The sequence below is a fragment of the Uranotaenia lowii genome, chromosome 3, assembly GCF_029784155.1.
Source record: "Uranotaenia lowii strain MFRU-FL chromosome 3, ASM2978415v1, whole genome shotgun sequence".
Taxonomy (NCBI): Eukaryota; Metazoa; Arthropoda; class Insecta; order Diptera; family Culicidae; genus Uranotaenia; species Uranotaenia lowii.
Window position 1 is genome coordinate 73,824,602 of NC_073693.1, and position 12,956 is coordinate 73,837,557.

General features: G+C 33.9%; 1 protein-coding gene across 14 annotated transcripts in view; it reads right to left on the minus strand.

Annotated features, from left to right (window-relative positions):
- Positions 1-1,577: 1,577 nt before the first annotated feature.
- The window catches only part of LOC129751553 (potassium voltage-gated channel subfamily KQT member 1-like), a 705,179-nt gene continuing 693,800 nt past the window's right edge, over positions 1,578-12,956 (minus strand). For 5 of the 14 annotated variants that reach the window (XM_055747117.1, XM_055747125.1, XM_055747122.1 and 2 more), the window contains one exon: positions 1,585-3,847. In XM_055747117.1, coding sequence (XP_055603092.1) covers positions 3,542-3,847 — 306 coding nt within the window. In that variant the 3' untranslated portion in view covers positions 1,585-3,541. Of the gene's footprint in view, positions 3,848-12,956 lie in introns of all 14 variants that reach the window. The other 9 variants (XM_055747120.1, XM_055747128.1, XM_055747130.1 and 6 more) reach the window with 8 other exon arrangements.

A 12,956-nucleotide genomic window follows, 5' to 3' on the forward strand; every position in this document is an offset into this window, starting at 1 on the left:
CCGTTACATTTGAAATTTGTCTAAAATTCTTTGATTCGTATTTTGAGAATCTGAAGATGCTAAAATGTGTCAAATTACATAAACTTTCCAATCCACTTTTCAAAATTTAACTTCTATGACTAAATCAAATTTCACGGTCTATTTTATGAGGCACGTTTTTTTCACATCTTTTTTTTCTTAGACATTGAATAAAACTGTATTGTAGCTGGATTTTATCTGAAAAACATATTTGAGTTACATTACGAGGTTTCTTAGACTATAAATTTTGTTCAAATCAGTTGAGGAACAAGAAAGATATAGCTGTTTCAGTCAGGAGTGTCAAATTGACACTCCAGAAACTCTAACGGGTTAAAACTAAGGATTATAAATATATTCTGTTTTGGTTTTCAATATACCTTGGTGGTACTTTTATCAGTTTTCAATGACTGATTTAGCTCAAAAAAGATTATCTATTGCCAATTTTCAAACCAAGAATCATAAAAGCTCGAGACGATGGAAAAAATCTCATATAAGATTCTAACTCGGAGTGCCAAAAATCATAGGAACAAAAATCATGTAGAAAAAAAATTTTTTTTTTTAATGAAAAACTAAACTAGTAAAAAAAGAAATTTAATTATTTCATAAATTAAAAATAATAAATATTAATGCATTACCTAACTACTTTAAAAACGTAGATAGTGAAATGAAGAAAAAATTAAAAAGAAGAAGATTTAAAAAAAAAATGAAAAAAATTACAATTTATAAAGTTTTGAGTTAAAATATAGAAAATTCTATTTTTCTAATTATCAAAATAAATTCAGAATTGTAATTTGAAATGATTTGCTGATTTGAAATTTTTATATGGAATTCCAATGAATGCACAGTAAATTTTTGCATCGATTTCCATCAAAAAAAAAATGCTGGAAACGTTAAGCAATCAAAATTTTTGCTGGAAACCAGCAAACATTCTCCGTCTTGCTGAGTTTTCCAGTACTTCATCTTCACTGCTCAAAAACCAGCGATCAATCTGTCAAACTCGAATCCATATTCCATCAATGAAGCATTTAAACCAAAGGTTTATTTATTTCGAAGAGAAAAAGTATTTCGTTAAAGAAACTTATAATTTAGATTTTTATTTCAGATGAAGCATGATGTCCAATGCTTGGCGAAAAGCGGTCGACCCACTGGGAGATGTTATTAAATATTGTTATAAAAATTTGAATAAATGTTGCTCAAGAAAGTTTAACTAAAAAAATCTTTATGAATATAACTACCATGGGGATTGAAATTTGAAATCTTATTTAGAATCCAAAAAATTCCGGTTGTTTTGTTTAAAAAAAAATGCAGATTTCCAGCAATTGAGATTTCTGGATTTCCAGTAATTTAGTTCACTGGATTTCCAGTAATCAAAATTGCTGAAAATTATGTTGAAAAGTCAGCAGGACAAAATCCAACAAAATTTGCAAAAATAAAATCTGCTGTGTGCTTCACAATGCTAAAATGTTTTTTTTGTGTCATGATTCTGTTGATTTATCTTGTCCGTATTTGGTACTTTTTTGGAAATTTAAAATTATAATACTGATCTTAATTTTTAAAGTTATGTCTGTGTTGTTCGCTCTCAATTTCAGGTTGGTTGCTCTTAATTTCACGCTGTAAATTTTTGTCTCAATTTCCAGCAATAAAAATTGCTGGAAACGTTCAGTAATCCAAGTTTTTGCTGGAAACCAGCAAACACGAATCGTTTTGCTGTTTTTCCAGCATTTGCTGGAAATTTTAAAGTAATTGACCCGTTTTGCTGGAAAATCAGCAATCGAGATGTCAGATTTGAAAATTTGTTATTTTCGAGAGTGAACTTAAGATGATCAACAAATAAGAGATCGAAGTTTAATGTTGCCCAATGGAAAAAATCTTTAAAAGCGAACCTTTCGGTAAGTTGATTGTTTGACTATAAATTTTACAAGAAAACTGACTTGTTTTATTATTTTACAGACTTATTTAAACTATGGCTGGACTAGCCGATAAAAGATGCAGGAGGAGCATGCCATTTTGTAAATTTTTTGTGTAACTTCAATTGTGTTTGCGTACTCTTTCATAAATGTATGTATTTATTTTAGACAAAAACGTTCCAGTCAGATTTTTTTTTTGAAATATGAACAAAAAGCAATAAAAAAGAATTGAATATAAACCATACATTTGAAGGTTTCTCAAAATGCCTTTCAAAGATTGCTGTTTTTCCAGCAATTGAGTTTTCTGGTTTTCCAGCAAATTGCTGAAAATTTGCTGGAAAGTCAGCGGGACAAAAACTAGCAAAATTTACCTGGTTTCCAGCCAAAAAAAATTTGCTGTGTACATTTCAAACCTGATTTATAAAATGTACATGTTTCAAGTTCAAATGAGTGCTGTCAATTTTAGATTTTATGTATAAATCCTAAAAATTTCTGATTTTAGAGATGAGTTCAATTTTCGTTGGCAATTTGTTTGTTTTATGTGAAATAGCTGTACCTTTTCAACCGATCTGGACAAAATTTATTGTTTTAAACCCCAAAGCTAAAAAACAACATTACAAATCAAATTTAGCTTCCAGCTCTTAATATGAATTCCTAGCTTTTCAGCAGTGAAAACAGTTATCATCAACTGGAGTCATTCACCATTAATAATTCAAACACGTTTCCAAACCGTCTCCGAGAGAGGCTTAACGTTAAGTGTAAAATGTGTGAGGTATGTAGCGTAAAATTGTCACTAATGTTTTTAAAATGAGTAGTTTTATTCGATTTTCAGCACGACTAATATCTTAACAACAACTGTCGAATCGAGTAGTTGGAACGAATTAATTTTAAAAGAAAATGCATAATATGGCTTTGAGAAAGGATCTGGGGATGCCTTAAAACTTTTTTTTGTGTGTGTGTGCCTTAGAACCTAAAGCTTAAATTGGCATAGGGCACTTTGGAAACCTAATACTAATTCCAGAGTTACAGCACTAGATTTAGGGAGACGTCGTCGTCGAATGATTATGGCTACGGCGACGATGACGTGGCAACACGCTAAACTAAAACTAGACAGCTAGATGCGGCTAAGATAGCAGTAGCTGTCTAACGGCGGATGAATCTGTGACGAAGCTGGCCCAGCAACCGATCCCAACCTTTGTTGGCGTTGATGTCAATCTCCGGCTTTTGGTGGTCAGGTGTTTCTGCTGATCCATGACTTGGCGTTGGTCGTTGAGGTTGGCCAGACGTTTTCCATCCGAAGCTGCCATCAGATGGCAACCGATTAACATCAATGTTGTGGCGAAGGACAGCAGCATCAGAATGGAACCGAGCGCCCGGAGCCACGTCAACAGGACCAGCTGAACTAAGAGAACGTATCGGGCAACAATCGGAAGGAGGCACCGGCTACGGTGGAATGGAACGAGGACAACTGGAGGCGGCGAAGGTGGATGACGGCAACATTCCGGCAAAGGTTTCGGCATCCAAAGTCCGGCCCAACCACAAAAACCGTCACCTTTTCCGTCGCCCACCACTGTCGCCAAACTAAATGGGACCGTTGGGGACAGTTTCAGCCATTCTCATATATCTTCGGAAGCGATTCGCCCATGCTGCTGCTGCTGCTGTTGCTGGGACGGGGTCAGTTCCGGTTTCAGGGAATCCATTGCCGTCGAAGCCATCAGCATGGATGCCGTTGCCGGGGAAGACGATGATGATGACGATGAGCCGTGGTGACCGACTTCGTGGCTGCCGTTACCGTTGGTCGTCGTGATGGTGCTGCTGGTCGGGGGCATCAGGGCCGGAAGTCCGCTGCCACCGGGAACGCCGAGTCGGGAGCGCCGGTACTCGTCGCTGTCCATGCGGTTCAGTTCGTAGGCTGAGCTGACCTGTTTTTGGGATGAAAAAGGAGTACTTGGTCATAAAAATTTAAATTACCTAGGTGTTTTAACTAACTTTTATTGACTACCCATAGATGAAAGTGGTAGATACAGATAGAGTTGCATCTAAAGTCCCTGTTAGTTTTTGGAAACATTCGATTTTGGCAACATCCGATTTTGGCACATGTGCCAAAATCGAACGGTTTTTACAAACAACATTACCTTTTAGTTTTTGTTATAACAGGACCAATTTAATTTAGACAAACACCATAAATACGTTTTGTACGTCTCAGTGGTCGAGTGGTTAGCGTGGTAATCGCTGGTCCACTGATGGTATGGGTTCGATTCCCATCTCGGTACTGGGTGTAAATGTTAATCTTAAGTTGTCCACGTCATTTATTCAGTCTGTGAAAGCCTAAATCGGCTAAGACGGTGTATGTGTTTTAAAATGGTGATAAAATGCATTTTTTTTTATTTTATAAAGTACTCAAAATGACAAAAACAAAAAAAAATTCAAAATGTTTAAAAACAAATTCAAACAAAAGACTGAAAGTGACAAAAAACATTTAAAAAATTATGAAAAATGACAAACACAGCAAATATGACAAATGAAAACAAACATTATAACCTAAAACAAGAAAAGTGCAAAATGCATTAAAAACATGATGAAAAAAAATAAAAAAATACTACAAATGGTTGGAAATTGGCTAAGAATACCGTTTATGATAATAATAATAGATATTTTGTATAAATAACTGAAAAAAAATTGAGAAAAAAAGGTCGATTTTGGCCACATAAAATGTACGGGCGTGTTGCCAGAATCGATTGGGGTCTGTACCACGTTTCGGTTCGTTAGCGCTGTAAGTTGCCGCTTGTGTGGCGAACCACGCTTGGCCTACTAATGTGTGGTGATAGATGAATATGAAGAATATGGTAATGAGGTGTCTCAAGAGGGTGGGGGTAAAAATTTTTATGCGAATGTGATTGTTAATGATAGAATCGATATTTTGTGTGAGAACCTGGAAGAATCCAAGCTTAAATGGGACAGAAGGGCAAATATATTCTTTAGAAAAAAATGACCCAATCCAAAAAGCGTAGAAAACAACAGTATTCTTTAGATCTTCATGGCCCAAACGAACCGTGTGGCCATCTCTTGCTTCAAAATAAAATCTATTAAGAGTTTCTGGACGTTTTTGAAATAAAAGGTGTACAAAAATTATGCAAAGAATAACCTTTTTCACTGTTTTGGGGACTGGCTGAATCTCCCACCCCCGAAATATCACCAAAACTTTACAAAAAAGTATGCAAAGCGTAGTCAGTAAATCATCAAGAAAAATAAGGGTCATTTTAAGTTTCCAGGCTTTTATATAAAATTGCCCGGATTCGTCCAGCCCGGCTACGTGCTGAAAAAAGTCTAGTAATTTTCACAAATTTTTTTTAAATTTTTTTTTTAAATAAACCGTAAAGTGGATTTTTGTTTACATCATACCCGTAAAGTATGCAACTCGACTTCTGCACAAGTTATGATGATGTTCTCTTTCAAAGGGCCTTTAAATGTTTAAATTTGTATGGACAAATTTTTAAAATAAGGAATCTCCCATAATTTCAATATCAAATATCTGATATGTAAACTATATAAAGACGTCATACAATTATATTTTAGATTGCACCAATCCCAGATATTGCAGTTTATAAAGTACAAGTTTTTTTTCTTCTTAACAACCCCTTATAACCTCCAAATAAAATTTTACTTTCTGAGAGAAAAATGTGCGCATTTTTTTTTTTAGGAATGTTTAGATGACAGAAACATGTCATATGAATTTATACATAAAATTTTGAGCCAGAAAACTGTTATTTTCGACACATCCTACATTTTAACATTTAAAAATTTACAACTCGCTTTTTCCCCTCCAATAAAGAACTCGTCTTATGTATGTGATGTCTCAGGTAAAGTTGCCTCGAAAACCATTGGCTTCAACTTTGAAGAAGACAATTTGGCTCTATCTATTCACTGGAAAAAGTTTATATGTATAAATCATGAAAAAATGACAAGCACATACATATTTCATTTAATATTGGACCACTGTGCATTGATTAATAAGCTGAATGGTTCCAGGATCGATCCCTGCAAGATCGATATTTTAAATTTTTGTGAGGGGTTTTGCCTAAAGGTTTCTTTATGCTGAAGTAAATATTGAAATACGACAGGAAAGCTTATACATTTGAATATCAGTAGTAAACATAAATGTTTTCAAATCCAACATCAGAATGTTTACTCTGGTTGAGTGTAGGTATATGACATATCAAAAACAGAATAAATATAATGCGTTTCTCCATACGACATATTTTCAAGTTCAAATTATAAGCGCATTAAATAGGAAAAAGTCTGAATGTCAAGTCTAAATGTCATGGTCATGGTAACGTGTTCAGTTATCATCTGGGCTCAAGTTCAATTCTTCAAGCATCCAAAGTTTTCAAGTACAATTTTCATTAAGAGTAGAGGCTAGAGTGCCTCAGGAAATAACTTAACTTTTTCAAAAAATGTTAGCCCATTTTTGAGGCCTAATAAGTTTTTTATCTGGAATCTGATCAAATTGCAGTCTTCGGATAAAATATTTTTCATAATTTGGACTTCAAGAAAACCCGTTTTCAAAAGAAATCGGCCGGAAGAAACCAAAGTTATTGATGGAAAACTGGTTTTTCATGTTTCTCCCGAACAAAATGTCTCAAAATCCCATACAAACTTCATACCCGTTGAGCGACCCCTTCCCATTATCCGATCTGGCCCAATTTGGCATGAGTTCTTGCACTAGGCCTAGGATCAATTTTAGCCTGCAGCGCGTAACATTTTACAAGTTTTGAATTTCCCCTACAAATTTGGGGCAGTCTAGTAGAGGCAATATTAAAATAAACTTCAAAAGATCGAAAGGTCGGATCGAAAATACACCGATTAATTCGATTATTTCAAGGCTCAAGAATCGATTCAAAAAATCGAAAATTTGAGTTCAAAAGATTGATCACGCGAAGATCGATCCAAAATCGACCAATCCTATTCCGTTGATGTTGTTCGCTGATGTTCAAATGAAAAGATCCGCTTTTCGGTTTATTGTTTGATTTCAACCAGCTTCGGAAGCTGTTATTTGAATCAGACAGAAGAAAAAATTTACATTAATGGACACAAATTAATAAAATTTTGAGTTATCCTGAAGGCTCACATGAATCCAGGAATGAAAAAAATAATGCTATTTTTGGCTTTGGTTTGTGTATTAAGAATTTTTTAAAGATGTACCGAATAGTAGTATTCGGCGAACGGCCGAATACCAAATATTGACCTTTTCAACAGATGATATAATCTGATGATGTATTACAAGATCCTTTTCAAGTAGGGGTCTCTCTGATTTAAAAATGTAACCAATAACTGAAGGGACATTAGATGACTTGTCGCTTCTAGGGCCTATATTATCAAATAGTGTGGGTTCCTGTGAAAACTGGGACACAAAACGTGGAAACAGGTGCCATAAAATTTGAAATTGCTTATTTAATATCGAATAAGACGAAAGACATCTTCAAAATAGTTGTTGAAAAGAACTTTACTTCAAACCACACACTCGGGTAATTCAGGACGATTTTTTTTATTTGAAAAAAGGCAAATCTCAACAAAATCTAGGCCAAAAACATACAAGAGGAAAGTTAAAGAAAATATCTTGAATTTCAAAGTTTTCATTGAATCATCGTATCTAAAGATCGAATAAAAATTTATTTTCATTTTGAAATTGTATAAAAATTGTTTGTGAACACTTAAGTTTGAAAATTGCAAAGAAAAAAATAGAGTTTTTATTTGATTTAGCAAATAATTTTAATAAAGCCGGACATCCCGGCCAGATTGAGCTTATTTCAAATTCTTTATTGGATTTATGAGCAAGCATGGATATTTTAAGAAAATCTGGAATAAACGATAATCAAAGAACTAAGCGATATTTTTCAGCATTTTATTGTACGAACTACAGTGAAAGATACACGGATACACCTGAGATGTTCAACTGAAACCATCAGTTTTTGATGATTATGTAGCTTTTTCAACATTACTTTTGGATATTTTATAAATTATCCATAATCATTTGAAAAATTTTACAAGTCCATGATGGTATAAGTTTTAAAAATAAATATTCGGCCTATTCAGCCTCAACTATTCGGTGATCCGAATGTTCGGTCTAACGGTTTTTGGGCGGCATTTGGTACATCTCTCAATTTTTTTTTGTTATTATTTATTCCCTGTATAAATTAATTAACAGTTTCTGAAGATGATTGAAGTACAACCAGTAAACGTTTAAAAATGCTAATCTTTTCTTAAAAAACAAACCGTACATCATCAACTAGAAATCTCAAATAGGGGTCATTCCATACCAAGTGAATATGAAAATGCAACGACCCTCTTTGATTTCGCTCAAAATCAGTAGGGTGACTTATTATAACGTTAATAAGATAAATCCAAAGTTTTGGGGGAATTGGACCACCCTCCCCCGGATGGCAGCTCCCCCTTTTTTGAAAATTTGGCAATTTTTGCCAAAAAAAAACCGTTTTTGTTCTTAAATATCTCAAAAACGGTAGAATCCACAGATAAGATAAGACCATCCCTATAAAGAATATATTATAAGCTATCAAATGAGCTGATAGAAAATTTTCGGCAATGTTGCCAAACTAGATAATTTTGCATTTAAAATTTTAATTGCGATTATCTCAAAATGCCCCCACTTTTTTATGTGATGGCGCCAATGTATTCAGCGTGAAATTTTACATAAGAATCATTCATTTACTCAAAACAAGTTTTGAGCAGTTTCGGAGATATCACAGTTACGCCAATAAGTCTTTAAATACGCAACCGAAAAGAAGGCTTGCATCCAATGAGGAACACTTATAAGAACAATTGTACTAAGGTGGCGCAGCAAAAGAACGCACACTATTGTACGTCGGAGCGAAAACATAAATATAAACATAAACAAAGCCTGCGTCGCGACGCGTCGTTGTCGGGGAGCTTATTATGTGTATAGCACCAAACCGAATAGCGACAGTACGACTAGCGACGCTTTTTTACTAGCGAGATTTCTGTCATTCGCATATTTGTTTTTCTTTTTTCAGTCCAGTAGGCGATTTCGATGTAGTACTCGAACATTATTTATGTTATTTACGGTACATTTTCCTTAGGCCATCAATCGTATGCTCCAGGTATCCTAGAAAACTTGCGGTGCGTCGTTATAATTTTCAACGTCGCGACGTATGCGACGTGTCGCTAGTAGGCAAAGCTGCAACGATTTTTAGCGCTCATATTTTGGATTTTTTCTGCATGCATAATAATTTATCCGTTGCGAAAATTGTTGGTAGTGACGTCACTTTTGTCAAAGGAAGAAGAAAAAACTTTATTACTACCTTTGCAACGTTTCTTTCTCATCACCTCTCTTTCCACCACATTGGCTGGCATCAGAAATTAGTATGTGAAACGTCAAGCTACTATCCGGTTGTCGCAGTTTATTTGAATATTAAAATGGTGTGTTCGATTGGGTTGATGTTAAAAAGAAAATGTTCAGCTGATAACTAGCATCGACCAAATCGCAATTTTTCACTCCGTGAATGGAGTTTATTCAAATTAATAGATTCTTTAAAAAGACAAAAACAGTTTTTTTTGACAAAAATTACCAAATTTTCAAAAAAGGGGGGGGGGGGGCTGCCATTCGGGGGAGGGTGGTTCGATACTCTCAAAACTTTGGATTTATCTTATTAACGTTATAATGAGATACCATCCTGATTTTGAACAAAATCGAAGAGGGTCGTTGCATTTTCATGGTCACTTCGTATGGAATAACCCATATAGACAGAGGACGAATGACAGCTACTGTTGAAATTCTCTCTAAATCCAGGGGTGGAAAACAGAAGGAAAAACACAAAAAAAGCGCTCCAATGTCAAATTGATCTGATTTAATCACCGGCCAGTGAGCAGGCATCAAATTTTGATTCATTATAATGTCCATTCTTAAAACTTTTTTTTAAGTCGTTGAGAGAGTTTTGCAAGTTTACAAGTTTCACCAAACTGAGCATGCCTCATATATGAAACAACAGCTTTGTTGATATTGTTTGGGCACATATTTTTATCATAAACGATTACAAATCTGTTTAAAAAGTGCTCATTTTTCTGTCGAAAAGTAAAAAAATGCTGCAAAAATGCTGCAGCTAAATTTCTATTTGCCTGACCTAGCTCCATATAAATCAAATTAGAATTAGAATTAGACCCATATAGAATTTCTTGATTCAAATGAGCCTTCAATACTGCTCAAAATTTCATTCAAGCCAGATACGATGGCGTTCTAAGGATGTATTTTTTTGCTGGTGGCTCCAGAGAGTAAATGGAATGCTGGAAAGCAGGAAGCAGTAGTGTTTTTCAAATAATTTTAGTTGTCTGGAAACGCCAGCACTCTAATATACACCTTCAAAGTTTTCCCCGAAGAAGAGTTCTTCTAGTCTTGAAACGTTGGATAGAATTAAACAGTTGTCAAACTTACCATATATTGAAATGTTGAAAGGGGAAGTAAATTTAACAAGTATACATTTTTTGTTTTTTAATTTAGAAAGATGTTTTTTATTTTTTTTCTACTTTTTAAGACCACTGAAAAACGATTAGATTAGTGGATTATATATTATTATTTTATCAGAATACGATTCACCAACTGTCTAGTGATACCGAATTTATATTTCTACAGATTAATTTTAAATGTGGAATAAATTTTTGAATTATAAGCTTAGTGACTGGTGGCTCCAGATAGTGAAATCGATATGGATTCTCCACATATAACATTTGTTTTAACTGATTGTTGAAGCATTATCCTTACGAAAATCGTGTATATAATATTCTAAATATGTATAAGTATTCAAAATTGATGGTCGATAATTTGAGTAATTGTTTGATTTATTTTGAGTACTTCCTTAATTATGTACTCTTCTTTTAATCAGTGTGTTTTGGTAATAATAAATACAATACGCATTCTTAATTTTATCCAACCAATATATTGCTCATGAAAATGTAACACGTATTTTTAAGGAAGTGACAGCAGGATTAGATGCAACATTTGTATACCGCAACCAATGTTCCGAAAATCAATCATTTTTTATTAGCCATGCTTTACTGTATTCAGAGCCAAAAAATCGAAGCAGTCAATTTTTCCTTCTGCAACCAAATCATATAAATAATCATGCATGACAACGACACTTCTGTATTTGAAACATTCCCCCAAAACATGATGTGGTAAAGAAGGACGCAGACTATTAGCTATGAACGTCTCGATGATGATTGCATTCCTTGATGGATTTCAACCTTCTAGGATCACAACTGATATGTATCAGTTCCGAGCGATGCGTAAAGGTTATAATATGATTTTTAGCGAAAAGCTTTGCGTAGAAGAACAAAATCGTTACTCAGTAACCGCAATGAACTGTCCAGCATGTGCTACGGTTTTTTTTCAACATTTGGTTCTGGTATTTCTTCAGATTTTCTTTCTGAGACATTCATGATCGTCTGTCAATAATGAACATTATGAACAATGATGCGAGGATAGGCGTTAGTGAATGATTGTGGGAACGACGTTCAAAATTTATCATCAAGTATGTCGATCACCTTTGAAAAGCCACGTGACGAATAGCAACGGTAGCCCCCGATGGGGCATGGTATATTTTTATGTACCTAGTTTAGTGTTGATGTTCGACAAATATTCAACGGATACGTTCACTACGTGCGTATCACAGCACTCGGAGGTGTTAGTATTATAGCTTGAAACGAATCCTGATTGCTTTTCTTGAGCGGTTTTCGGAACATTGACCGCAACACCTATTCAATTTCTTTTTTAATATTATGAAATAATATTATGACTTAACGATAACAAAATGATGATTACACAGTTGTGAGATAGTTTTTTAAAGTTTTTGATTCTCATGGAATCTTTAAAAAAAATCAGGCTATAGATGCACAAATTTTTACAATTTTTGATGTCGTATAAAGCTTTACCCAGTATGACAGGTTTTATTATCTCATACCAACACTGTTGGTGTACAAATATTTCTCGGACATTCACCAATTTTTTTTTATAAATATTTTTATAATTCAGTTACTAGTCTGGGCTAAAATACATCAAAATGAAAATCAAAGATTGATCTTTGAAATCTCTTTTCCATATGCTGGATTATGGTTAGTTTGCATTACGCGTTTGTTAATTTCAAAATTTCACTCACCCAAACAGTAATTTTTACGATTTCAGCTAGTAGAATTTTTGTAGTTTTCTTTAACCCCTAAATGTGTGTGGCACCCTTATGGTTTTTCTTTCAAAAATTTTTTGACAATACCCAAAAACTGTTGCAATTGGTGCTAAACAACATCACAAATATTTCAAAAACTATAAATTTTCAAACGTTTTCATTTGATTTTTCATTAAAAACAAAGTTGTTTTGCAACTTACTCTTTTTCCTAGTATTTAGGGTGAACGTTGCATATTTTTATAAATTTAAAAATAACTGATGTAACCAAAAAGTTTTCTGACTACGTTAATTTGATGTCCCATCAACCTCAAAACTATTGATGTACAAGCGTACAAGCTGTGGACATTAAGTCTTAAGAACCCATTAAAGTTGAAAAGTTTTGCATGATGCTCCACTTAACTGTACCAGCGAAGTTACTATTATCAGCTTTTGGTGTATAATGTAAGTACTATAGTGACATTATAAACCAAGAGAATTTACTCACCACCGTAGAGTATTTACTTTTGATAATAACTAAAAATTCTCACTCAACTTAAGATTTTGAGGGAAATTTGACCAGCCAATAATTTCCATCAGTTTTTTTTTTTCAAATTGTAATTGAAGAAGTCTTTCCATTTCACGTGGCTCCAAAGAGCTAACGACAAGTTGGAATCTTTGGATACTAATTTATCGATGAATAGTGATTCATTTTGCAGAAAATAGGAATTTTATGAAATACTAAATTTAAAAAAATAATTGGCTTTTGTTAACGAATCCATATAAATTTTACTAGTGGCTCCAGAGAGTGAAAAGTATTCTGTATTTTATGAAGAATTTACTCACC